The sequence below is a fragment of the Myxocyprinus asiaticus genome, chromosome 2, assembly GCF_019703515.2.
Source record: "Myxocyprinus asiaticus isolate MX2 ecotype Aquarium Trade chromosome 2, UBuf_Myxa_2, whole genome shotgun sequence".
Classification (NCBI taxonomy): domain Eukaryota; kingdom Metazoa; phylum Chordata; class Actinopteri; order Cypriniformes; family Catostomidae; genus Myxocyprinus; species Myxocyprinus asiaticus.
The window spans coordinates 27,277,162-27,304,940 of record NC_059345.1 but is presented as its reverse complement, the minus strand read 5'-3'; the positions used below and the strand labels follow the sequence as shown (position 1 = coordinate 27,304,940).

At 34.2% G+C, this 27,779-nt stretch overlaps 1 protein-coding gene across 1 annotated transcript in view; it reads left to right on the top strand.

Annotated features, from left to right (window-relative positions):
- Positions 1 to 13,828: 13,828 nt before the first annotated feature.
- LOC127454849 (homeobox protein aristaless-like 4) overlaps positions 13,829 to 27,779 on the top strand; it is a 33,483-nt gene continuing 19,532 nt past the window's right edge. The window contains exons 1-2 of the mRNA XM_051722314.1: positions 13,829 to 13,913; positions 18,286 to 18,633. Coding sequence (XP_051578274.1) covers positions 18,321 to 18,633 — 313 coding nt within the window. The 5' untranslated portion in view covers positions 13,829 to 13,913; positions 18,286 to 18,320. The remainder of the gene's footprint in view (positions 13,914 to 18,285; positions 18,634 to 27,779) is intronic.

Below are 27,779 nucleotides of genomic sequence, written 5' to 3'. Positions count from 1 at the left end.
AAAATGACTTTTTTTTTTTTAAAGCGATGGTGCTGTTTTTACATCAGTAATGTCTTGACTATACTTTTGATCAGTTGAATGCCACTTTGGTGAATTAAAGTACCAATTTTCTTCCGAAACAGCAAAATCTATTCATTATTCCAAACTTTTGGCTGCCAGTGTATAACAATAGATTTTATATTGAGTGTCCTCCCACAACTGTAAACACAGCAAATTATATAGCCTATGTTTGTATAGTTCATCTTTTCCAAAGGATGGAAGACAAGAAGTCTTCCAAGGATTTAAAATGGTTAGATGGGCAAGACTGTGTGGTGAGAAGGATACAAAGACAAGATAGAATATGGTTGCTTTTACAGTTTTGGGATACAAATAAAAAAAGATTCTAAAGCATAGCCAAGTCTATAACTCTGCACCTCAAGTGGATGTTCCACACTAGCTTTTCAAAGTCAGATCCATGAAAGAGTTGTTCAAGACAGAAACAGTTCACATAAAATCAAAATTTTACATTAGGTTGAGTGAACTAGCCTTGGAAAGTGTGAGGGTAAGACCCCAATCATGACAGTTCAGGGCACTGAACATCTGGAGTCAAAAGCAGTGCCAGTTCTAGACTGGGATGTGTCTCAAAAACATTGGCCATCTAGCTTGAGCCTGACAAAAATGCGCTTGGGTTTTAAGCATGTCTTTATGCACACATCATTACTTGCAGCTCAATAGGCATTTTTCTGAGGACAGTTTCATAGCATGATACCACTGTAATTATAGCGTGTATTAGACTTGTGATGGTTATGAATATGGTAAATGAAAAGGAAAAAAGAAGGAAAAGTGTAATCCTGAACATAGTCACAGTTGTTCATGACTGAAGTGAAGTTGTTGAAAGGCAATCCCATAATGATGCTCATGACCCAAGGACAAATTCATTCCAACCGAAAAGAAAGCCCTTTTAGTGGTCATGGAAATAGCGGGGTAATATAATTTTGTGCCAGAATTCCTCTTCTCCACATTGTGGTTTTTTATTGAGCAGATGTGAAGAGATGTCAGAGCAGCCTGGGAATTGTATCATTTCTGTGTTCAATATGCTCCAATGTATAACAACTCTTTTTTTTTTTTTTTGTTTGTTTTTTTTTTTTTGACAAGCAGAAAATACAATTTATAAACGTGTATTTTCATTCTTGAAATTTAGAAATAGTTTAGAAATACACAAATAATAAATGTTTTTGAATCAAAAAATTTATATTTTACAGATATTGTGCAGTCTAACATGTTACTATTCTGAATAGAGTGGAGGGGTGAGTTTGGTGTTTCCAAACAAATCTTTCCACATGGCAGTCACACAACCACAAGGGAGGGTATTTGTTTTACTATTTATAGAAAATAAAAAATTTTAGGACACATTTAGGACCTATTATTTCACAGAGAGAGGATTAGTAAACTTAATGAAACAAATTGTCATGTTATTCTACAGTGTTCATTAGAAGCTCTTAATGATATTTTTTGTCTTGTTTGACTCTCTTGTTTTTGTCTAGTGAAAAAAAAAAAAAAACATTAGGCTACTTGCATCACCTATAAAAAATCTAATCCAAGTGCTGTTTTGTTTTGTGTTAAATAGTTATAGGCTTCATTAGCATCTTAAGTCACAAAGCCATTTCAACTTAAATACTTCATGAGAGTAAATTAAGTTTACTGAAATATTTAGGATGATCTTGGTTCCAATGAACCAATTTTCCAATAAACCAGTATTCCATCTTTTCAGACTGAAAAACAGTCAGTGTCGTTATAGTGAAAACCATGCTTCCCTTTTATTTACCTGATTTCTAGCTATCTGAAACAAATTCATACTTATTTGAACACTATGGGCTTGTTTTTCTTTCTTAGACAGAAGAGAATTGGCAAATTGTTTTAGACAGTAACAGCCTAATATAAGCATGACAACCATTTTTTTTTTTATTTCATAATATAAAAAACAATCAGCCATGCTTTCAGAAAGATCTTTCAACAAAAGCAAGGGTAAAAAGTATAATAAAAGATGTTGCCACAAATATAAAAATAATTGCTGACAATTTCATTGGAGATTTTCAAGATTGAAACTCTCTGGGTGAAAACTTGTTGATTCAGAGCAGTTGTCAACATGTTAAATGTCACATCATACCAAATGTATTTCCATTCTTCTTATTGCAGGCCAAGTGTAGAAAAAATATAAATTATAATTCTTCCAGAACCACTGCTAAATGTATAACGAGACAGCAACTCTGGCAGCTGTCTGCACTAGACATAACAACAAACAATAAATATGAAGCTTAATAAATACAGACTGCAAAAAATGACACGTAGAGTGAAAATATGTGAAATTATAAAAGCCATCAAGGTGGTAGATAGATCTGCCAAAATTTTGATTTTCAACTGGTTATCCACAAATCAGATTTAGATTAGTGTTCAGTCAAGGTTACGAAAAAGATACAATATTATAGGAAAGGTAACAGATGGATTTTTGACTTTTAGTGCTCACAAATTTTTTATCATGTATAGAGAGATCTATGAAAGCCACATATTAAATTTTCAAACTGAAAGCAGTTGGCTGCCAATTAGTTGTCCTTGAGATTGAATCTGTTTTTAAAGAAAATTCTAAGTCTTGGTGCTGCAGTTTGCCAAGCCTTGTATTTTGACTACCCTCATGAAGGAATACTTTACTATTCTTCTGAACAAAATTAATAATATATTCCACAACTTCAAATGTTCCAGATTACACTGGTTCTGATTGGTTATATATAACAGATAACTCACGTAATTTTGACCCCGGACATAACAGTTGTTTTACTATCACAAATTCAAACATAATATAAGCAACCACAGCACCCAACACCCCACATCTGGATTTTACCAAAGGAATGAGGGAAAGGGAAAAAAAGAACAAAATTGCTGGATATCTGAGTAATTTATTCAGAATAAATTGCTACCAAAATTGCTGTCTGCAAAGCATTTGCACAGCATTATCTGTGAGAAATGTTTGGAGATTCCCTTGTATGCTCAGAATGGCTTTGGAGTGTTACTATATGTACACGGTACTCATGTACACTATATATAAATTTTATTTTATCCAAGAACTTTCCAAGAGACTCTTCAAAAGAGGTAAGTAAATTGTACCATGTGTGTTTCTAAAATCTGAGACTGTAAAATGCACAAATGTCATTGCATGAAATAACAAAACGCCAAGTGGCATTTATTTAAAAAAAAAAATAATAATTCAAGCGTTTAAACAAAAATATTTTTGTTAGATTTGAAATTATAAAACAAAAGATATACTGCTCAAAATTAAGACAAAATTATTAATAGTTAATGTGATGAATTGTGGTTACCCTGTTAGGGAACTTGAGGAAAACTCACTTCATACGTGCACTAAAAACCACCTTCTCACCTGCTGGTTCTTCCTAGTGCAAAAATACCTCAGAAATTAGTTCTGAGAAAAGGTCTAGCATTATTTGGTTGATTTGGTTTTATAAAATAATAATAATAATAATAAAACAGTTTGAAAGGAATAGTCCACCCAAAAATGAAAATTCTCTCATCATTCACTCACCCTCATGCCATCCCAGATGTGTATGACTTTCTTTCTTCAGCAGAACACAAACAAAGAATATTTCAGCTCTGTAGGTCCATGCAATGCAAGTGAATGGGTGCCAAATTTTTTAAGCTCCAAAAAGCAAATATAGCCATCATAAATGAAATCCATACTACTCCAGTGGATTCATTAATGTCTTCTGAAGTGAAATAATAGGTGTCTGTAAGGAACAGATCAATATTTAAAACTTTTTTAATCAAAAATTCACAAGGGTCGAGGTTACGCAGCCTCTCGCGTGACGTAATTGCATCGGCAAGTTCACTCAAGAACTGAAACGTGAAATACAAAAAAAATATGGAAGCGCAGTGTTCTTTACAACAGAGTATAGATATTCATATTAGATTCGGCTGGTTTGGATACGATAACTGGGCCGCCATCTTGGAATGGTCAACAAGGAGAGCTGTTTGAATGCAAGTGAATGGAGTAAATGCCTCAGACGGAGCTCCTTGCTCAGACCGCTGCATAAACTGGTTTTGTTTGGAAACAGTATTGCGGTTCATAGGAACAGCTGCTAATAAGTTATCTACGTATAAATATCTATGCAGAGGAGGCTTACATGCTTACATCAAGCGAGAAGCAGTTTGAACTCCACCCTCATCAACTAGCTGGCCGAAGGTGAAAATTTGTAATAAAAAAAGTAAAACAAATATTGATCTATTTCTTACACACACCTAGCGTTTCGCTTCAGAAGACATTAATTAATCCACTGGAGTCGTATGGATTACTTTTATGATGACTATATGTTCTTTTTGGAGCTTCAAAAATTTGGCCCCCATTCACTTGCATTTTATGGACCTACAGAAATGAGATATTCTTCTAAAAACCTTTATTTGTGTTCTGCTAAAGAAAGACAGTTATACACATCTGGCATGGTATGAGGGTGAGTAAATGATGAGAGAATTTTCATTTTTGGGTGAATTATTCCTTTAAGTCTGGTTTAGTGTCCAAAAATACTTTATGGGATCATTTTATACTTCAGTCCTTCAGTTTGACATTATTATTAATAAATGTAATCCTCTCTGATAACAAGTCTGGTAACATATCACATAAAAATAAGAACCAGCATATTAACCCACATAGAAATGTACCAGGATGCTCAAAACTCTTTTGTTTTCACAGACTGCTAAAACTCTAGCCCATGGTACTGGAGTGACTGCCATGGGATAAAAATTAAATGCGAGAATGCTCACACTGCTCATAACTTTGCCAAAGCATGAGAAGTATTAGTTTTTTTTACATACCAGTGGCCAATTGTTAAATACTTTAGGTATGATTGGTGTTTCTAGATTATAACTGGAGTCTTTTTGTGCATCTCTGCATTTCGCAAGAGAACAGCTGATACAATAACACATTCAAAGTCCGAAGAACAGCTTTTCTGTGTGTTTTCCCTTGTTTCGATATTGACAAATAATTGCGTTGACACAAATGCATGGAATGTCCCAGGTTTTCATGAAGCATTGAGGACGCTCCTCTTCACTTGCATGCATGCCTAATGCACAATATGGATCATGACTGTGCTGTGTTTCTGTGGAACACTCACAATCTCCCTTTTTATCAACAATCCAGAAAAAAACGCATCATTCTTGTCCTGCTTCAGAATGATTCCAGCATTCTAAAGAGTATAATCATAGACTATTTAGCAGAGACCGGACACTTCTATTAAAATGAATGGGAGAAATTGGAACGCCTAACAGGTAAACGGCTGTAGAAAGGAAGTCTCGCCTTACAGGTAAAAGAGCCAATCACATTTTAGATTCAGACATCGCCTGTCAATCAACTCAAGAATGCGCATGCGAATTAGCTATACAAGCAGGGACATTTTTGTTTTTAGCGTAATCTGATATAAAGAAGCACAATTTATTATACCTGTGTTGTCAGATTTTCTTTGATCGTAATCTTGACCAAGCATTTCAGAGATTTTGGTCTTTCCCCATTCAAGCAGATAGAAGCTGCACTCGTATGCTGCTTGTTTACATAGAAAAAAAGCTGCTCGAGAGCGTTCCAAAGATGGCCGCCAGCGGACTGACTTTCTAGAAAGACTTTGGTATAATTCCTCTCTCTGTATCTCTTTTTTTCTCATACTGTCTCTCCATCTCTTCTTTTCTTTTGTTTTTTTTTTGTTTTTTTCCTGCTTCTCTTTTGCTTTTTTCCTTTCGCTCTGTGCCTCCTCTTAACTGCTGTACAGCTCATGCCGGGTGTGCTCTGAATTTGATGAAGTGGCATAATTCACCCAAGTGATCATATCACTAAAGGAGCAATCATTAGATCAAGACCAGACTCCAGAACCAGTCACATATGGTAAACATTTTTATAAATCTTAATAAACTTTTATCTACAGTTTAAAGGGGTTCTGGATTCAAGCATCAGACCTCCAATGTGATAAGCAGATCCAAATCCATTGAGGTGTCAAAAAAACAAACAAACCTGGTTGTCAATAAAGGATCAGAGAATCACAATTGTGCGGTTCTTGTTTTACTACAGTCCAGTATTCTATTGCACCAAAACGATACTGAACAGACAGCTCTGTTACAGCATGTGAAAGGGTTTAAAGAAAAGAAAAATGAAAGATGATACTTATCATGTGCACATCTGAAAGCTCTTTTGTCTTAACCACAACTTTACAAAGTCTGGATCAAGAGCAAGTCAGGGCAGGGTGCTGCAGAGCTGTGTAGAGAGCGGCAGGCTGATCTGCTGCTGGGGGTGAAACTATCTCTGACCATGAGGAGGCTGGAGAGTGGTGATGATAACAAGTTCTAATGACTCTCTCGCCTCCCTTCCTTGAGTCCTGTTTATTGAATTAAAGATCAGTACAACCGCTGCCTCTTTTTCCCCTTTCTCTGTTTAATTTGATCAGAAAATTTGCTGATGTAGGCTGCCCCCAACTCATGTGAAACCAATTTTAGCTACACATAAAAATCTGGAGCAGACCTCCAAATAGACCTGGCTCATCTTCATCCAGGAGACATTCTCATGTCTGGGCATGTCGCAAAACTCTGTTGGGGCCAGGCTGTATACCCACATGCCCATGCAGAGGTCAGGAGCTGGACTAGAACTGGTGGTCTTGTGTCTCAGAGTGCACAGACACCACCACGAAACACACACACAGCGGAATAAACAAGCCAACAGCCAAGTGTATGCGTCATGTTTCATATGAAAACAGCGTGACTGTGGTGGAGGCACACCATCTGGTTACCATGGTGAGGCGATGGTAGTGATTCCGCTCCTCTCCCAAGCATTCGCCTCGCCCCACACATAGGAATCATTTTGATGGGAAAAGGATTGCCTTTCAAATGATTCCAGCTTATGATCATAGTTATTGTCCCTGTGTGTCTAAAGATGTTAAATGTTGCTGCAGAGGCTGGTCTACCAGGGTGACAGGAAAACAAGTTAATAATTTTACAATGGCAAAAATGCAGCATGATTTGATTGATTTGTGCCCTCTAGATTGCATTGTGGAGAAATGAAGCAGATATACAGACTGCTGTATGTACGCTTGCTTTAATCCATGCAGCTGATTTTATCTTCTGTTCTGTTGAGATTGACTTTACGTTCTTAATGTTTGGGGTCTCAGAGACCTTAATGCTGTACATGTTAAACTAATAACATGAATTTTGAAATTATCCTTCATTTTCCCTTTTAAGTTCCTTTTATATCTTCCCTTGACTTATTCAAAATCTGGTAGGCAGATCAGAGGATCTTAGCATAAGTTATTGCATTTCCAGTGTTACAAGGGCTGTTGACTGTACATTGTGATAAAAGTGAAAATATTCATTGATATGTTAGTAATCTGGGTATAAAAATTCCTGTTAAAATGACAAAAGTATACCTCTACATAATCATCTTAAATTTAAATAGTTTAAATCACACTTTTTCTGTAAAACTTCATGATAGTTTGACAATACCATTAACACTCTTAATATGTCTGATGCAATTTCTCTCTGATTATTCTAAACAAACACAGTTAAAGGAATTTTTTGGGTTCAGGACAAGTTAAGCTTAGTCAGCAGCATCTGTGGCGTAATGTTGATTACCACGAAAAAATTATTTAGACTTGTCTTTTTTCGTTTTTTAGAAAAAAAAAAAGCAAAAATTGAGGTTACAGTGAGGCACTTATATTGGCAATAACTTTACACAGAAAAGGTTAGTAAGCAATTTTATCACACTTAAATCATGTTAACATGCATATTGTTTATGTCTTGTGGCTATACTTTTGAAACTGATTATTTTAATATTTATGGATTGGCCCTCATTCACTTTCATTGTAAGTGCCTCAATGGAACACAGATTTTTGCTTTTTTTTTTTTTTTTTTTGAGAAAAGGAGGGACAATTCAAAAATAAATTTTTGTGGTAATCAATATTATGCAACAAATGCTGTCAATTGAGCTTAACTTGGTTTGAACCCGGAATATTCCTTTAAGTCCCGTCTCTCTTAAGACATAAAACATGTCAGTGATTGGATTTAATGTTTTCTTAATCTTTTTTCTGGATTTATTGCTTTAAGATCTTTTCTCTGTTAAAGCTGAAATAAAAAGCCCAGAAATAGTGAAATCAAAAAATCAGTGGTGAAATACTTTAAGTTTCACATTTTTATATGATTCATTCTCCTCTTTGATTTTATCCATTATACTTTGACACAAAGGGCCGCAGAGATTAATGATACAATGATATTACAGTTGTGTTAAAAACACATTACTGTGTAGACAGTGTTACTTTGAAACCTGTGATATATTACAAATATATTACACAGCAGTACACAAAAACATATTTTGACTGCTTTGACTATTACTGCACAGCGATAATGCCGCACAAGCTATAAAAACTGGCACAAACAATCACAAAGCAAATCTGGACCATGTTCAGATTTAACATTGAGCATGAATGCATGATGTGTATTGCACATCTACTAATGCAAAACTGAACTCTGGTGGGGCCTGCACTTCATCTGAACATTGTAAGACATGTCAAGTTTGTTTGAAGGGCAATTAGAGTTGTTTATTGCTTCGAAAGGCCTGTTTGGAGGTAGAGATGCACTTCATACTATGCATGCAGTCCACTGAAATAGAACAGGGCCATAAGGGCTATTTAATTACAGTGGCATCCTATTTCCTATGCCCGGGGCTATTTTCTCAAGGACTAAGATCTGGCACAGAAGTACCAAAATAAAGAGGGGTACTGCTTTAATTTTATTAACAAAATTGATCAATAAAGCATGAAGTGACTTTTTCAAATAAATGTGAAATATTGCTTCCTTGTTTTTTCCTGCTGTCTGTCTGTGCTCCATCTGCTCTTTGAGTTATTGCGAGCCACTGTTTCTGAACAATACCGTCAATTATGACTCACTTGTCATGCTGCATTATCGCCTTCAAAAGGAAGCATCCACTAACTATGCCACAGGCCAGGAGATCTGTGTGACCAACAATGTATTTTCATTAATAGTTTAGAATTGCTTAGAATTGCTTCAGTATCCTTTAAATTTGGTTTTTTAGAGTACATAAATAGATGACCCCCATATTTGCTGGAATAAGTGCTGCAAAAAAACAAAAACAAAAAACACCTCAGGCATGAAAAGAGGTCATCTGACATACAGTAATCGTATTTCTCATATCAGAATGAGAAAAAATTACACTAATTACAGAGGTAATGCATAAATGGTAACAATCAGTCCTTGGGAAAGTCCTTTGTATTTGACAAATAAAAAATAGGTTTAACAAATTTAAAGGAGAGTTACATTAGACAAATATCTGTGAGCACAAATTGTCAAAACATGAGACATTTAGATGAGGGCAGAACATATCATAAAATAATCAATCCATGATATCTCAACAAACAAAGCTATTTTACCTCAATGCCAACCGCAAACAATATGAAACAAAACTACTATGTTTTATATTTAAGCTGAAAGCTTCTATTACACATGGTAAAGTTTTCCTCTCTCTGTCTATAAATACAAGATTAATAACATGGCCCAAATCTATTATTTATCTTTACGTCACAAGGTTACCTTTTTATTTTAAAATTCTCGCCTTGGCTGAGCAAACCACTTTTTTCGACTTGGGTGTTTTGTTTTGTTTTTGTTTAATTAAAACAGCAAAAATGTATTTTCTGGTAGCCTGATTGGGAACAGTTGTAATTATGACCTGTAATTACAGTACATACTGAAAATACAGTACCGCCCAGATCGCCTACATTTTTCTGTAGATTTTGTGTGGAGAAAAATACGCTGTGATGTCCAAATAATAAATCTGGCAGAATGAACTGTTAAATCATTTATTGTCTCAGTGATTTAAAGATTTCAGTCATGATGTCTTAATGAAAAGCTAAAAATGTAACATACATACATGCCAGACCTCACAGTGATTAAATGTATCTAATAAAGATATGGTCTCACTCCCTTCAGAGCTGATAAAAAGTCACAAATTTCTTTAGGCTTGTGGATTTTAGACCTCTTTGTCATAAAGTCCTCTGCAGAAAACAGAATGATTGAGGATTAAGGCTTTCATGAGAGTGTGCTACCACAGGGATATGGTTTGTCATTTGTTGGGTAGTATTTTGCATGTAAGTAGTAAAAAATATGTTTCAAGTTTTACTATATCAGCAAATTTGTCAACATTTCTACAAAGCATTCCTTTTGATGCATATGCTTCTAGTTCAGTTCTATTGTTATTGAGCATATACCGTCATTTAACACTTTAGCAACAGATGCAGTTAATAAAAGGCAATCTGAGGAAATGAAAAATAAAAATGTGTTGTTGTTTTTTTAACAGTGCTAACTAATAATTCTTTTTTAAAAGACCAGCAAATGTTTGCTGCAAAACTGTGCATGGACCCACATTACATACAGTATGTTTAAGATGAATCTTAGTTTCATATTTCATTTAAGCAACAGAGATTTTATATGACTATTCTTTGATTGCAGTAATGGATATAACACCACATAATGGTTATTTGGTTGAAATAAGGTTCATTATTCAAGTAAACATTTCACACAAAAATCAAAGGTTTAATCATTTAGCAGATGCTTTCATCCAAAACAATTTACAAATGAGGCAAAGCACAAGCAAATCATCACACAGGAGCCAACAATATTAGCAGTATCACAATAATGCATTTCAAGAGTAAACCAGAGTAGATAGTAAGTATTCTATTTAGACAAACAAAACGAACACCAAACATTTTAGTTTAAATTTTGTTAGTTTTAATGTTTCTGTTGGACAAACAGTTTTAAATAATTCATGCTAGTTGTACCTACCTTAAATCTAATTTTCCATAAAATGCTATTAAATTACTGTTGGAAATAAGATTTTTCCTTGTATGTATTTTGTGTCATTATAATGCCATACTCAATGTACTGACTTATTAAAGACAGGTGGATGTGTGGCTTAGTATAAGCTTTCAATAGCCTTCCAGAAAGCTGACACTTTTTCAATAGACAAGGATGTTATTTTTCACACTGCAGCCACTTACATCTGTCACATATCTTTATAGGGCTACAGCCCAAATTGATGGACCATGGTACAACACATACAGAGAGTTAGGCTGGGGTGGCCGTAAAAAGTACATCATAAACACATTTCCCGTTCTTTATTTAATTTGGAATGTACTGTTTGTTTGTTTTTTTGTTTGTTTGTTTTTTTTGTTGTTTTTTTTTTGTGCAATGAAGCATATACTTTTCTTTTCTTTTTTAAATAAGGTAACACATACAGTAAGCATAAAAAAACTACATATATATATATATATATATATATATATATATATATATATATATATATATACACACATACATACATACATACACACTACCGGTCAAAAGTTTTGAAACACTTGACTGAATTGTTTCTCATGATCTTAAAAATCTTTTGATCTGAAGGCGTATGCTTAAATGTTTGAAATTAGTTTTGTAGACAAAAATATAATTGTGCCACCATATTAATTTATTTCATTATAAAACTAAAATGTAATTAAAAAAAAAAAGTTTTTGAAATGGATGACTTGGAACAAATAATAAACAGAAGCAGCCAATAAGTGCCCAACATAGGTGGGAACTCCTTCAATACTGTTTAAAAAGCATCCCAGGGTGATACCTCAAGAAGTTGGTTGAGAAAATGTCAAGAGTACATGTCTGCAAATTCTAGGCAAAGGGTGACTACTTTGAAGATGCTAAAATATACACAGTTTTGATATATTTTGGATTTTGTTTAGTCACAACATAATTCCCATAGTTCCATTTATGTTATTCCATAGTTTTGATGTCTTTACTTTTATTCTAAAATGTGAAAAAAACTAAAACAAAGAATGAGTAAGTGTTTCAAAACTTTTGACCGGTAGTGTGTGTGTGTGTGTGTGTGTGTGTGTATATATATATATATATATATATATATATATATATATATATATATACAGGGTTGGGAGGGTTACTTTTGAAACGTATTCCACTACAGATTACAGAATACATGCTGTAAAATGTAATTTGTAACGTATTCCGTTAGATTACTCAAGGTCAGTAACGTAATCTAAATACTTTGGATTACCTCTTCAGCACTGGTAGATTTTTTCACTTGTTTTGACTATAAAAACTCTGTCAGTACAGTAAGATAAAATACATGTTAAAAATACATTCTCTGAAAAACTTTAATATCTTATGCAGTGTGTTGTTTCTAAAACAAGATCAATCAAATTTTTGATCAATCAAGGATTTTTAGATATTTTTACAGGAAAACAATACAAAAATTATTATCAAGAATACAATTTTTGCCCTAATATCAAAGGTCTTACTAGAAAAAATGAATTATGATCCATTGTAAATTTTCTTGATAAAAAAATATGATCGTGCCTGGTAACATGCATGTAAAATGGCTAGAAATAGCATTTTAGCTTAGCATAAAGCTGACAATTTACACAAGGTTTATTTCTATTTCTTCTGCTCCAAACTTACTTCAAACTTACTTCTCTGTCTGCTCGTATGAATGTAACACTTCATAAGAAAGTGTTTCACCGCTGTTCAGATGCACTTTGGATCGCATCATTTATATGTATAAATGTTTTCCATCTGAAAGGACTAAATATTAAATGAAACAAATGACAATAAAATGCAAAGTAATCTCTTCAGTAATCAAAATACTTTTTGAATGTAACTGTATTCTAAATACCAATTATTTAAATTGTAACTGTAGTGGAATACAGTTACTTATATTTTATATTTTAAATACGTAATCCCGTTACATGTATTCTGTTACTCCCCAACCCTGTATACACACACACACACACACACACACACACACACGTATATATTACAGTAAAGAAATATAAATTTATAGCAACTGCTCTCCAGCAAAAAGATAAGTGTTCTGCTTACAGACAGGAAAAACATGCCAACATTGGTTACTGATTGAAATAATATATATCTGATTCACTCATTTGAATACCTTTCCTTACTTTGTGCAGTTAATTCCACATTTCTTAAGTGGGATTGAATAGTAATCATAACAAAGTATCAGTATTGAGGAAAATGTTGGAAATGTTAAGTAGACAAAGTTACAATTGTGTCAAGTCCTATCAGAAAAAGTCCAGTCATTTCTATTTATTTTTTTTATCAAACGTTTTATTTTTCCCTTAATTGAAACATGAGGAGATAAGTGTTTGTAAACTGTTATAGATTAGATGATGAATAGAAATGAAACCAGAAGTTTTTGTCACTCACATACTCTCCAAACAAATTAATGTGAAAACGATCACATCATCCTTAAATGTTGCTTGTTTGCAAACTCTGAAATAACTGACCATCACTGGAGTGATTTATGAAAGGTGAGGGCAGACTGTGCTGAGAATAATCTGCCCTGACATATGGAGACAGTGATGTATACATTTACAGGCACCTTTTTCAGTGGACTAACTGCCCTTCATATCCAATTAGATGGAGAAAGGACTGGAAAGAGACTGTGGCTGGTTTGCATTTGTTCTGCTGTAGCATGCGCCCTACATGCAGGATTCTCATGCTGTACAGTAGACACAGCTCAGCCAAGCCACTGCTCTCTACCACAGTGAAAGTTGAGTCACTGCAGCACAACACTGTGTAAAAATACACATTTGACATCATGTCTTCCGGTAATACCTGTCTACAGGGGCAGCCACATCCAGAAAGCCATGGTGAATAGCAAACACATTACCCCTGCATGCCCCCCACTTAGACCAAATATGTCTAGTTCATTTGACCAAATAGTGCTTACTGCACCCATCTGTTGAGGCAGGTTTTGAGAGATGCTTGACTGACTTGAGGGGACTGTTTTATTCACCATCTGAGAGGTATTGATGCCAGTTTTGTTAGTGACTCTTGTGCTTTTTCTGCAGGATATGAGATACTACATAACAATGTTTAAAGCATGCTAAATCTGTTGTGCTTTATTCAGCGTGTAAACGATTATTCACATGATGTGTGGACAATCTACAAAAACAAAGTAGGTCAGTACCCGCAGAGACATGGCGTTTAGTTCCCTGAACGGTATATGTTTAACTAGGCTACACTTTTTATAAGAAGAATAGATGAGTCGATAAATGAATTAGGCTGAATACCTATTGAGTTTCATAGAAGTCAACTTGGATTGGGAATTGTAGTGCATTATTAGTTAAAATACACGTTGCTATTAATTTAATTTTCTTTTTTAAAGAACACCAGCACATCATCAGTCGTTTAGACTGTACACCAAAAGAGGGGTGCTCTAATGAAATAATCCTAGACACGAGCACAAGTGCTGAGATTGTGACATCTGACCGCCATAAATAACTCAAAACACGTTAAAAAAAAATGACAAGGTAAATATCAACCGGGACCCAAGCTTTAAACCTGAGCTAATTTAATTACATTTTGCCCTGGGTTAAAACCAATCTAATCTATGCACTTTTCCGTGAAAGCGAACCTTTGCGACAAGCCATTTGCAGTGCAAATGTTGCGCACGAACTGACCTCAGAGTTTTTGTAATATTTTTATTTATATGTAAAAAAAAATAATAATAATAAAAAAAATATATATATATATATATATATATATATATATATATATATATATATATATATATATATACTGAAAACTACTTGAGTGCATGTTGCAACTTTTCACTGCACACTACATGGTTAAACTAACATCTCTGGATTTCATGCTTTAAATTACGCAAAATCTGACAAGCGATTTATGAATTTTAAAAAAGCCTCGCAATAATCAGCAGTGTAAAAAAAACATTAGCGGGATGAAAGAAATTCCTGTACAATTGCAGAGGGAAAAATAAGCACATGAAGCTGCTATAAGACCATTGAAAGATTAAACTGAACACAATAATGAAGACAATAATTATCAAAAATATTTAAATAAAGTAAAATCTTTGTTTTTTCTTTAAACATACGCATGCGTAGACTGTAGTCAACGTATATGCACATTTACTTGGTAAATCAGTGAGGAACTCAAAAACATAACAACAGCAATAATAACAATAGCTACCAATAACAAATATATATATATATATATATATATATATATATATATAATTATTATTATTACAAGTGCAAGCGACAGACCCATGCAAACCAATTAAGAATGTATTTCCTTTTTGAAGTCAAGAATTTAATTGTGCTGGAAAGAATGATCACTTCTTTTGTAGATGATACAATCATTGATATGGAAAGGATTTAGGCAGAAGAGAACATGAATAAGCAGCATCAGGAATATGTGCTCTATTGATTTTTATAGGGAACGAGGCTTTAGCTAACCCTGTTTTATTACGCTCTTTATTTTCCTTACTGACGATTTCAACAAAGCTACTAATAAAGCGCCGTCTAGTTTCTAATGACACTGAACACAAACACTTCTGTCGATCATTTCAAATAATTAAGGCGCCCACAAAAATCTTAAATAATTGTTTAGCTCAAGCTATGACAAAAAATCGAAATAACATTGGTATTATTTGGCCTAATATTTCTTATAATGTTTAGACCCAGAGAGCTGGACAATAATGCACTTTTATCGAATTATTAGCAGCCGTTTCCCTTTGCTGTAGCAGTTTTACAGGCCATCTTTTTGGACAGGGCCTTATCTTACGTTTGCTGGATCCGTTTTTCGGATGTGCAATTAAGGCAGGTTTATAATTTTGCCCAAGTTTCCCCCTCTGCTTTTCATATTCTGAACTAATGAAGCTGTGTTTTGTCATGTGACTATTTTTAAACCACCATCATAGTGAGTTTTTTTAGCCATGCAAAATGACGTTATGACAGTCATCAGTGGCATGGACGGTGTAAAAGCTTACAATAAATTAGATATCACACGTTGTTATGCTCCCCATGTAATCATCCAAGAGATTGCTTGAATAGTCGGCTATGGTTTGTGAATGCGGAACGAAATTTCGATCTCAGTAAATGTAAATACCTAGGCTATTTAATTAACTAAACATTATCCAACTCATTTTTGTTGGTTACATGCAAAATAACAGATATGACTCCTAAAGGCTGCTGATCATGAATACCTTGATTTATTGGACACCTTTCATCTCCTACTGTGCATTGGGCTTAACACTGAAGCTATGTTCTCAAAAAAAAAAGTTTTTTTTTTTTTTTTTAACTAAGATTAAGATTAAATCAAAGACCGAACGGTCCAATGGCGTTGATGCAAATGTTCGATTGGTGGCCAACTATTTTTTTTTTTTTTTTTTTGACAGAATTAGAAACAGAATTTTAGAAACAGTCTTCCTGACAACTTGTGTCTACACTTAACAAAAACGAAGAGAGGTTTTATGAGGTGACATAAAGATTTCCTTGTACGAACAAGCCCTTATTAAATTCACTTGCACAATTAAATGCTAAAGTGGATGTGTTTTAAATGAGAAAAGACCAAAAATGTTTCTCACCCCAACTTGTTCGCTATCATAACTAAAACTTCATAAAAGTTTTACTGCCGCTTTAAGACCAAATAAGTAATAATACACGTAATATTACGTAGAATGAGCAACATGTTGCTTCAGCATTAGTAAATAGATGTATTCAATAGAATGGGGAAAAAACTATGATTGATTTTTATTTTTATTTATTTTTTATTTATTTTTTGAAGCACTGAATAATTTTGGTTGATTTCCTTGAACACCAAATCCAAAGATTGAATTGGCTGACAAAACAATGCTGCATGGAACATGTGTTTGCAGTTGTACGGACATCATGGACTTCCAGTAAATGTTAAATCAGTGTGAAGTTGGTCTCTCGTTTGTCCTATATGTTTTATCTAGAACATACAGTACTGTGCAAAAGTTTTAGGTTATGTAAAATGTTGCATAGTAACGATGTCTTCAAAAATAATGACATAAAAAGTTTTCATTTATCACTTAATGTCATACAAAGTTCAGTAAACATTAAAAAAGCTAAATCAATATTTGGTGTGGCCACCTTTGCCTTCAAAACAGCACCAATTCTCCTAGGTACACCTGGACACAGTTTTTCTTGGTTGTTGGCAGATAGGATGTTCCAAGCTTCTTGGAGAATTCGCCACAGTTCTTCTGTCTATTTAGGCTGTCTCAATTGCTTCTGTCTCTTTATGACTCGATGTTCAGAGGGGGATTTGTGGGGGCCATGACATCTGTTGCAGGGCTCCCTGTTCTTCTATTCTAATCTTTTCTATTTGCAAAAGTAATGTTTGGGAGTCTAACATTTATATTTCCCATTGACACTAAAGCTGAAGATATAATTAACCATCTTAAGACAAATGCTTGTGTGAAACATCTTCTGTGCCTAAGACTTTTGCACAGTACTGTATTCTGTATTATCTATGGATTTTTGAGAATGAAAAAGAATGAATAGCCTATAGATCTGAACAGATTTTTTTTCTCTCTCTCTCAAATTACACTAAATATGGTTTTAAATGTACTAAAACTGCATCTTAAATGTGATGGCAATCGGTGAGCACAAATGTGAGAGTGGCCAAATTGAGTACCATCAAAGTGTCATCTGAGCAGAATGATCACCACAGACCTGACGAAATGTCAGTCAAAAAGCTGAAAACATTTTAACATCATAAAAGTACAAGTTAAAACAATTCGCTTAGAGATGCACAACAATGATAAATCCGTATAGGGCTCTAGTCCGGTTCTTTGTTGTCAGAATACAATCCTCGGTTAAAAACCATTGCGAATCAACCATTAAATTGCACTCTCCGTGTTGCCCTTCACATTCAATCAGTTATATATGAATGTCCTAATTACATTAAAGTCATGTGTTAAGTCCCCCCACATATTTCCAACAAAACATGAGTTCTTCTGAGCAAAGGTCTGACCTCACCCATTCATTCAATCTACATAATAACATAGGCGAGGTCTTAACTTAGAGTCCGTATGCACCGAGGAGATCTGGGCTGCATCTTCAGAAGACGCGTTATTTTTTGTTACTCCTCAAACCTTAAGGGGGCTTTTTAGCTTTTGCTTAGCTATCCGTTTCTGGGAAACATCTGAATCCTTTTTTTTTTATAACCAAACCCAGCTGCTGCGCAAGTCTGTGTGTGCGTGTGTGAGTGTGTATTCGTTTGAGGGAGAGATTGTGAGAGTGTCTGTTCACTTTGCTCTCCAGAAAGGAAAGAGAGAAAAAAGTCTGGACGTGTTTTTCGTCTCCAAACTGTTTTTTTTTTCTTTCTTTTTTTTTTTTTTTTTTTTAGGATTGAACGCCGAGACGTGCGTTTCATACTGCGGGATGACATCCATGGATTCATATTATAGCCCATCTGCACCGCAAGGTAGGGATCACCATGCGAATCCGTTCACGACATTCCAGGCGAGCGACACCAAATACAGCCCTGCTTTCCTGACCAACAAAGGTCAGACGTACGGGGAAAAATCTCGGAGCACGTTCCAGCAAGAATGCCAGTCATTGGATGCCACTGCTGAGGAAGGCACCTTTAACAAATACCACCTCTTCATGCAGAGGTCCTCCTGCAAAACTCCCCCAGACAGCAGCAAACTCCAACAGGAAAGTGGACACAACGGAGGGCTCATCGTTTGTTATGGTGAGTTTACAATAGAGTATTTGTGAAATATTCTTAGTATGTGGCGAGAAGCAACTCAAGATGTCTTCCACTCTCTCGTAGCTACTATTTAAATGTAGAGCAAGAAAACAGTTCTAGATTCTAGAAAGCGCACTGTTCTACAGGAATGACATTAATGCCTTCCTGACTCTGAGAAGACAATCTGCAAATCCCTTGAGCAAAATGCTACAATTAGACACGGTTATTTAATTAAACAGAACTGAGATCTAACTCCTCTTATGCGGTTAATCAGAGTAAAGTCTCTGTAATATTTACAAAGCAAATGCAATGGACTTCACAACTTACTGCCAATATAACTGGCCCCGCTATCACAGTAACACAATTAGGAGGAGGCATAACTTCCCCGATTATTCAATTTTACCTTTGAAGACTGAATTAAATTATATTTAATGCGATAATCTGAAGTACAATCCTTAATTTATTTGATCTGAATCGGACAATTAAATTAACACATTTTCGGAAGAAAAAAGAGAACTCATTTATGTTGTTTCACATGCAGCACATCATTATTATTATTGATGTTTTACTTTACGTGATTGCAGGCTCGGATCTATGAAAGCCCCTCTAGTCTATAAAAGGCAAGGTTAGGGGAACATGTACACAACTGTACACACACAGGAAATGAAGTGATGGGCTTTTCTTTTGGAATTATATGCAAACTTAAGACACTGCCGTGAGTCGAGCTTTCACAAAGACGTTATAAAGTTTTTTTTTACTGAAAATGTAGCTAAACAGGAAATCAAAACACTTCTTGAAGCAACAGCACAAACACCTTGTTTTTTTTTTTTTTTTTTTTTTTTTTTTCAGTAGCATACCTTGTGTTTTCATTTCTGTTTCAGGAGTAAACTCTAGAGTCATCCCTATAGCTATACATTTATCACAAAAAATTCAAAAATGTATATATATATATATATATATATATATATATATATATATATATATATATATATATATATATATATTATTTTTTTTATTATTTATTTTTTATTTTTTTATTTTTCCCAACACATGCGAGCAACTTTTGGGGGAAATTAGGACCATTCCTTCTTTTGACATCAATCACCACTATTTAAGCAGAAAGATATTTAACAATAATAAAACTACAAGGCAGTAAAAATAATTTATATGAAAAGTGTCATACAAATGATAGAGAAATCCAAAAAGGTGAAATGGAAAAACAAGAGTTTTAATATTTTCCGATACGAAAACCAAAGTGTTTATAGCGGTAACGCAGAATGACGTTGACGAATACTTCAAGGTGTCTCTAAAAGTTTGTTGCATATGTTTGTGTTAATTAATGCACATTTAACAATTCGCATCTTTTAAACTATTAATTAGAGTTAATTATGGAATTATATACAAACTAAAACAGGTTTATAATCACTAAATTAGTCATTAAGTGCAGAACAAGAACATTATAAGCAGAGCTTCTTTAAAAAGAAAAAAAAAAGAAAATAATAATAAAAAAAAAATGCAATTCGCGTTTCAGGTGTTACAGCACTTTTATCAGTTTACCGCAATGTATCTTTAGCCATAAACTTTTGAAATAAGATAGCCTGAAACAATATAGGTCTATGATGAGTATTCGGGACACTAGCCATTATATATATATATATAACCACACACACACACACACACACACACACACACACACACAACTGCATTAAGTTGGAAAGAACACAAGCATCGTTAACAATAATAAATCTCCCTGTATCTCAGTTTGATATGGCCTATGAAGCCTGTGGGTTGGTGGGTTGGTATAAAACCAATATAGTCTCCGCTGGAAACCGCACGACTCACGATTCCCGCAAACAACCACAGTATACTGAACATCGCCGAAATGACTGAATACAAATAAAAAAGAAAGTCTAGCATACACGTTTTTGAACAAGTGCACACAGGGAATTGGTTTGCCTATCAAAAATCAACAAAATCACCAGCAATACAGTAAAAACGAGCACAATTAGTAGCACAATGAGAGATTTGAGAATTAAGAAATGAACTGAGGTCGGATTAACTTTTAACAAACACCAAGCGTTATCCGGTTAATAAGATACAGCGTTCGCGAACGCGCTGCATAATAAACGGGTGACGCAACAAGATGTCGACATATGTTAGTCTACATTAAATAGTCTAATGGTCTGTTGTGCAGATGTTATCAAATAAACGTCGAGTTTCCCAGGCGAATCTAAACTTCTCTGACGAAAACAACGGCCACCGTGGCCATAGAGGAAATTTACAGCAAAGTAGCCTACAATACCTGACCAATGAGATATACAAATATAACATTAGTCGATGTAAGTGCCAGAAAAAAACATGATTTGGTACCGTATGGATATAGATCTAGTTATATTTGACTTGAGAATGAAAAATAAAGTGAACATTTGAAGTGAATCTTGACCTAAAAAGTAGGCCAATGTGTAAAAACATGTTAAACATTTTTTATTTTATTTATTTTTTAGATCCTAGTGGCAAAAAAACAAAAAACAAAACAGCAGTAGCCTATTAGTGGATTTTCATGCTGTTTTTTGTTTACTGAAAATTATCTTCTATCAATGAAAATAAAGGACTGTAAAAAATTACAGTCTCACAAATACAAACCCTCTTTCGTAATAAAACACTCGTTTATGATAAATAACAAGGGACGTCTTTCTATTCAACGCAGTTAATAGCTTATGCATCCCAAGTCAGAATTATAAAAGAAAAGCTTCATGTGTTGAAATACATGGAACATGTATATAATGACAATATCCAGATCTTTCTCATTTGTCAACAATTAGTAAACGGGTCTAATGCCTAATGCGTGCCTTTCCTTGCATCCTGACATTTTTTTCTCCATTGTCTCAGTTCATATTTTAAAATAATGGATGTATGAATGGATTCTTGTAACATCCTGGGCAAATGCCTTAAACCATTTAATCCCACATTTTTCCCAGCTAAGAGGGGCACATGCGTTTTACTCCTTGGATAACCCAATTAAAAAAACCTGCCTTTTCTAACAATAATAAAATAAATAAAAAAATACATACATAATAATAATAATAAAAATAAATCATTTAAAAGAAGTTAGTGAAAGTATGAGAATTATTCTTGGTCACAATTGCAACCGGTGGGAACCTACAGAGTCAACCTTTACTCAGTTGCTCAATAGGACCCAAAAAAAAAAAAAAAAAAAAAATAAATGCTAACAATAAAGTAACGATTTTATATATATATATATATATATATATATATATATATATATATATATATATATATATATATATATTACAAACAAGCAATTGTGGTGAAAAAGGAAGGATAACTACATATATATTTTGTATATAAATTGCAGATTTCAAAGTATTGTTACATTAAATGAAATTTTGAATAAAGTATACAGTGTATATATATATATATATATATATATATATATATATATATATATATATATATATATATGCATTTTAATTTGTTTCATTTAATGTAACAATACTTTGAAATCTGCAATTTTATAATGGGAGTCAACCAGTCGCCTATTCAAAAATGAGGCTCTGTGTTTTCCCACTGGTTTGTGACAATTGTGACCACTTACATTTTTACTTGACCTGTGAGCATGATTTATATGAGCCAGAGCAATTTTATTAAAAAATCAATAACAGACTCTTTATAAAAATTTTTTACTAAATATGGTAGTTGAACATGTATTATGACAGGTTATACTTGCTTCCTTTAATGGAGCTTTGACACTGACATCTTTCATGTTTTGCTTGTCCATTGCCCTGGTCATGTGTCTGTTTGCACCACTCATGTAAAAATCTTCACATAACATCAAAACAGTCTGCACATTTATTCATTTATTATTAACAACTCTGTGTAAAATACATCGACAACTCTTATACCCTTTAAATTTCATACTAAATTTCAGTCATAATTGTAACCAGTGCGAGTAAATGGGTTACATTGAAAACTCATTCCAATTGATTTATTCATAAGGAGATTGAGTTTATGATTGCTGTTCTGAATTTATTATAGGCTACTAATACATTTGCAGTGGACATAATATGTATCTGTACCACATAGCCACAAATATAACTTTATAGATCCTAATTCATTACTTACACTTGCATTTAATTTACAAAAGCTTGTTATGTAATGATTCATTCTGGAAAGAACTAGAAAAGGAATAATTATAACACTACTGAGTAAAAAAAGTGCAAAATGCAAAATGTTCTGCCAAAGGAATTTGTAAGCCAAAAATGAATTTTGTTGAGGCCCATTTTGTGCATTGTGATTTTAAGGTTTTTAAACGGGACTGCAATTTGAATCAACACCATATTTCCCCATGGGCACGAAAAATGTAGGTTGAAGAGGGCACATGGTTTTTTTTTAAAAAAAAAAAAAGATTGACTAATTCCTTTTGTGGTCTGTATCAATAACAAAAGAAGAATGACACTCTGAAGGGGAGCCCTTTATTACCTCTCCAGTGAAACCCCAATTTGACCACAGCACTGAGTAAAGTGCTCCATTAGCTAAACTAGTTGTTATACAGAAGATTAATCTGGGTCTAATCTGGGTCAGATGAACATTGACATGGTCTCGATTTATTTTTCATTCAGATAAAGCTAAAAACCAAAAGAAGTCCATGAAATGTCAAAAGATGACGACTTTGTGAAACTTCGTTAAAAAAAATGCCTTGGACAAATATTTATGTCACCATTGCAGTATTTAGATTTGACTTGCGTTTTGTAAATAATATCAAGGGCGCATGCGCTTTACCCATGCACTTACAGTCCGAAGGCCTGTTTTAGATGAAGTCATTATGAACAATGTACTGAAGGCATTCAATCCTTTTGGATACACAACATGTACCAACAGGCTAAACAGTGTTCATCGGCTAGAATATTTAGCAACCTCTTTGAGTTACATTTAATAAGAAATCATTGTAAGTTATACATGTGGCTGTTGTCTAAAGTTGATAGTTCCATATATAGTTTGCAAACTATATATCTATGTTTTATAGTTTACATAACAGTGATTCACTGACATCACCAACTCATGCCTATGATAGCTTAATCGAAAAATAAGAGGTAGTCTTGCGAAACAGACAACACAGCTCGTGACTTTGCTTTGGTAAAGGTTTGGCTATCACTACTTTTTAAACATTTTTTTATTATTATTATATATTTCGGTAGTTGCCTAAATCTCAAAGGCTTATGCTTGTTCATAGTTTGTATCTACTTGCTGAGAGCAACAATAAGACACATAGCAGGTCGGGGGATATCAATATTTAAAGTCTTTGATTTAATCAGTTTTTGGGAGGAATCCAACAACTACAAAGCAAATAAGACAAAACGTGTTGTCCTGTCGTGCCTTGTTCAGTTGATTTATTTTGTGTTATCAGGACCACAAGTTCATTTTGGACTTTATGCACATTGTGGAAAATTATTATCATCTTAATCAGTATGGTTGTGCCTGAAATAATGTTAAAAGTATGAATGAACTTTTAATAATTATGACTTTACAGTTGTAGAGCTGTATTTTGGTGGATATTTTTCCTTAAAGCAAACGCTCTCAGTGAATCTAGCTAACTATGTTTTCATGAGCATATGGCCAGTAAGATGAGTAACTACATGAAAGGAAGTAGTTCAGTTCTGCATTTCTATAATGAGCTTTGACTTATAGGTGATAATGGAGCAAGAACTTTTTTTTGTTTCAAAGCTAATTAAATACTGCAGGTTGGGTTCAAAAAAACGAGAGTGATTAAAAGTGCTCTGTAAATGATCAGAATTACTTTGAGCCCTGACCTTTGTTATACACATAAGTAAAAGTGGGAAAAAAGATAAAAAGCTGTGAAATATGAGATATGTTGAAGATATGTTGATATATTTAGATATGCAAAAAGTTAGTAATAACTTACACAAAGTATGTAGTACTACAAGGATGCAAATGTAATGATAAAATAACTGCATGAATAATCACTATGAAATAAATTAGATTTTCAAATTTCACTCATATAACATCTTTTTTCTTTTCTTTGGAACAACACTTTAGAACAAAGCTACACTAACATACCCAGCGTTAAGTCTAATTACCTGATTATATTGAAATATGGAAGCATCAGTGGTGTAGTGGTGACTGAAGAGTTGGGTATACTGTGAATTTGTCAGTGCGTATGCACCAGACGGCACCACTGGAAAGCAAGTTCAAAACAAGTTAAGCTCGATCAACAGCATTTGTGGCATAATGTTGATTAGCACATAAATTAAGTTTGACTCCTCCCTCCTTTTCTTTAAAAAAAGCAATTATCAAGGTTACAGTGAGGCACTTACAATGGAAGTGAATGGGGCCAATATTTGGAGGGTTTAAAGGCAGAAATGTGAAGCTTATAATTTTATAAAAGCACTTACATTAATTCTTCTATTAAAACTCATGTATTATTTGAGCTGTAAAAATTTACAAATTTTCATTTTTAGTCATTTTAGGATTTGTTTACATCATCATGGCAATGAAATCATAAAATTGGCTATAACTCTAAACAAAAAAGGTTAGTAAGTGATTTTATCACACTAAAATCATGTTAACATGCATATTGTTTACGTCTTGTGAAAAAAGTGAGTATTTTAATGTTCAAAAATTGACCCCATTCGCTTCAATTGTAAGTGCCTCACTGTAACCTAGATTTTTGCTTTGTTTTTTTTTTTGTTTTGTTTTGTTTTGTTTTTTTAAAGAAAATGAGTGGCAAGTCACAATACAATTTTGTGGTAATCAATATTATGCCACAAATGCTGTCGACTGAGCTTAACTTGTATTGAACCCGGAATATTTATTTATTTGTCAGGAACCATTCACAAAAAACATTAATCTCACAAGAGAAGAGATGCTTTGCACCAGATTTAGCTACTAGCTAATTTCCATCTGCAGATATTCCTTTAAAGGTGCTGCAGCGGTTTTTTCATATATAGGTATGCAAAAATGTTCCTACTCCCTGAAAGATATTAATGAAATAAGTGTCATGAGATATCTCACCGGTCTCTGTGACAGCTCTAGACTCTGTAAACAGAAAACAAAAATGTGTTCGTGGACAATGACGCTTTCGAACTGTCAGTCATTTCACATTCTCATAGTACTGTAGTTGCAGCGAATTATTGAGGCATAATGCATTTTTATGCCATGATGTTCATAACAGTTGTCAGTTGAGGGCGCTGTTTTACTACTGTTGTTTTTAACAACCATTTCTGCTCTCAATAAAGCTCATTTTGGTCTCTTTGGAGTTCGGGGTTTTGGAAAGAGGGGGCGTGTCTAATCCAACGGCTCAGTGTTGTGGAAGTAGAATGGCTTTCATTCAGAAAGGAGTCATATTTGAATCCTGAAACTAATCCACCATAAATTTAGAATGACACAAGGCCATCACCCTTGTCGTGCAGCTTCACAAAGTTACAAATAAGAACAACCACTTCAATCATTCATAAAATATCATTGGACTGTGAAGTCATAGAGGTACTCTACAACCTGAGGAAAAGGCATATTGCTGCAGTCTGTTGATCTAAGGAGAGGTGACAAGGTCTTGGGATAATTTTACCAGTTAGCTCAAAATTTGGCTTTACTATTAACATTAGTCTCAGTCTGCTTGCCTAAATGTGGCAGGCTGTCAGTATGCTTTAAAGACGAGGTCTCCATTTAAAAAGTGCATAATCAAACACAAGTAGGGTCCCTCTAATGGGTCCTCAACTACCATCGCTTGAGCAGAGGTAAAAGCTAATTTTTTGTTGAATCTATGTAGATTTGTTACATAAATTCTTCACCATTCAGTAGCACATATTTTAATTGTGAACAGGAGGAAATTAATTTATACATATACAGTACATCCTCTCTTCTTTTAGCAAAATAAAATATTATAAAGATGGTAAGACTGGAGTGTTCAGAATCTTTTTATGCTATGTTAGCTTTTGGTTATTTATTTTAACCTTTATCTTGAATTATACTTGTGATTAAAGACAATGATCCGTTTTTTTTTTTTTCTTTTCTTTTTTACAGCATTCCATAAAGCTCGTTAAATACAGCACCACTACAATGTGGTTTCTAATGCCATCCAGGAGATTCCGGATTTTATTAAGTGTTTTGGAAATGCAATGTCAACTGCTAAACAAAACTGAAAAAGGAAGAATAGAACAAGGGGAGACTATGCGACATACAGAAAGAGGGTTTAATTTGGTAACTCCTGCATCAGACATGCTCTCTGTGTTTAGAAAACAGTGATATGTTTTTGCATGAGAATATTTCAAAAGAAAAGCCACGACCGAAATTACCAAAATAAAGCGCTTACAGAGTACTTTACCCACTATATTTTTCCCGAAACCACCAAATCTGATCTCTCCACAATCATAATCATGGGAAAGGCAGCAACCAAAGAAAGGTTGTGCCTGTAAAAACAGCAAACATTTTTGCATTATATAGACTGACACCCTCTGCTTACTGTTTGAGAGTTCTTTTGGATTCAAACTGCTATCGACAAACATGGGTTTGAGCAACCTTATCTTAACTGTGATTTATCGTGATAGAAGGTTTAAGGAAATGCTGTGTTTTCTTGCCCAGCATGTGCTCTTTGCTGCAGCCTGCTGGGATAAATCGTCCTTCAGGGCTGGCGGTGTGTTTGGAGTTCTCTGTGGATACCTATCAGATTCTCACTACTGGGCTTTTTTTTCAGTCCGCACCAGCTGAGACGCAACTCTCCCTCTGAAACAGCTGCTGTCTTTTGAGTTGTTTTGCACAGAATCAAATACATTACTCTAAAGGCTAAATCTAACGCAAGCATGTGAGGTGACCCCTAAAACATAAAACGGGAAAAAGGAGAAGAGAGACCTTTTGATTTGGTCAGGCTTTGCTCAGAATTGTGCCCCAATAAGCAGAGCTGCTGTTGTCACATCTGCCTTTACGTATGCAATTTGCTCTGGTTTTGCAAATGGCTGCATATGCAGACGTTTACTAATGAGGCCCACTCTTTACTAATATCTCGTTGTGTCACGATCACAATCACCAATAAAAAAAAAAACTCTTTACCCACTTCCATATGCCACCAGTCAGAGCCTCTCTTCATATCACTTCAATCTTGAACCAGTGTTGCCGTG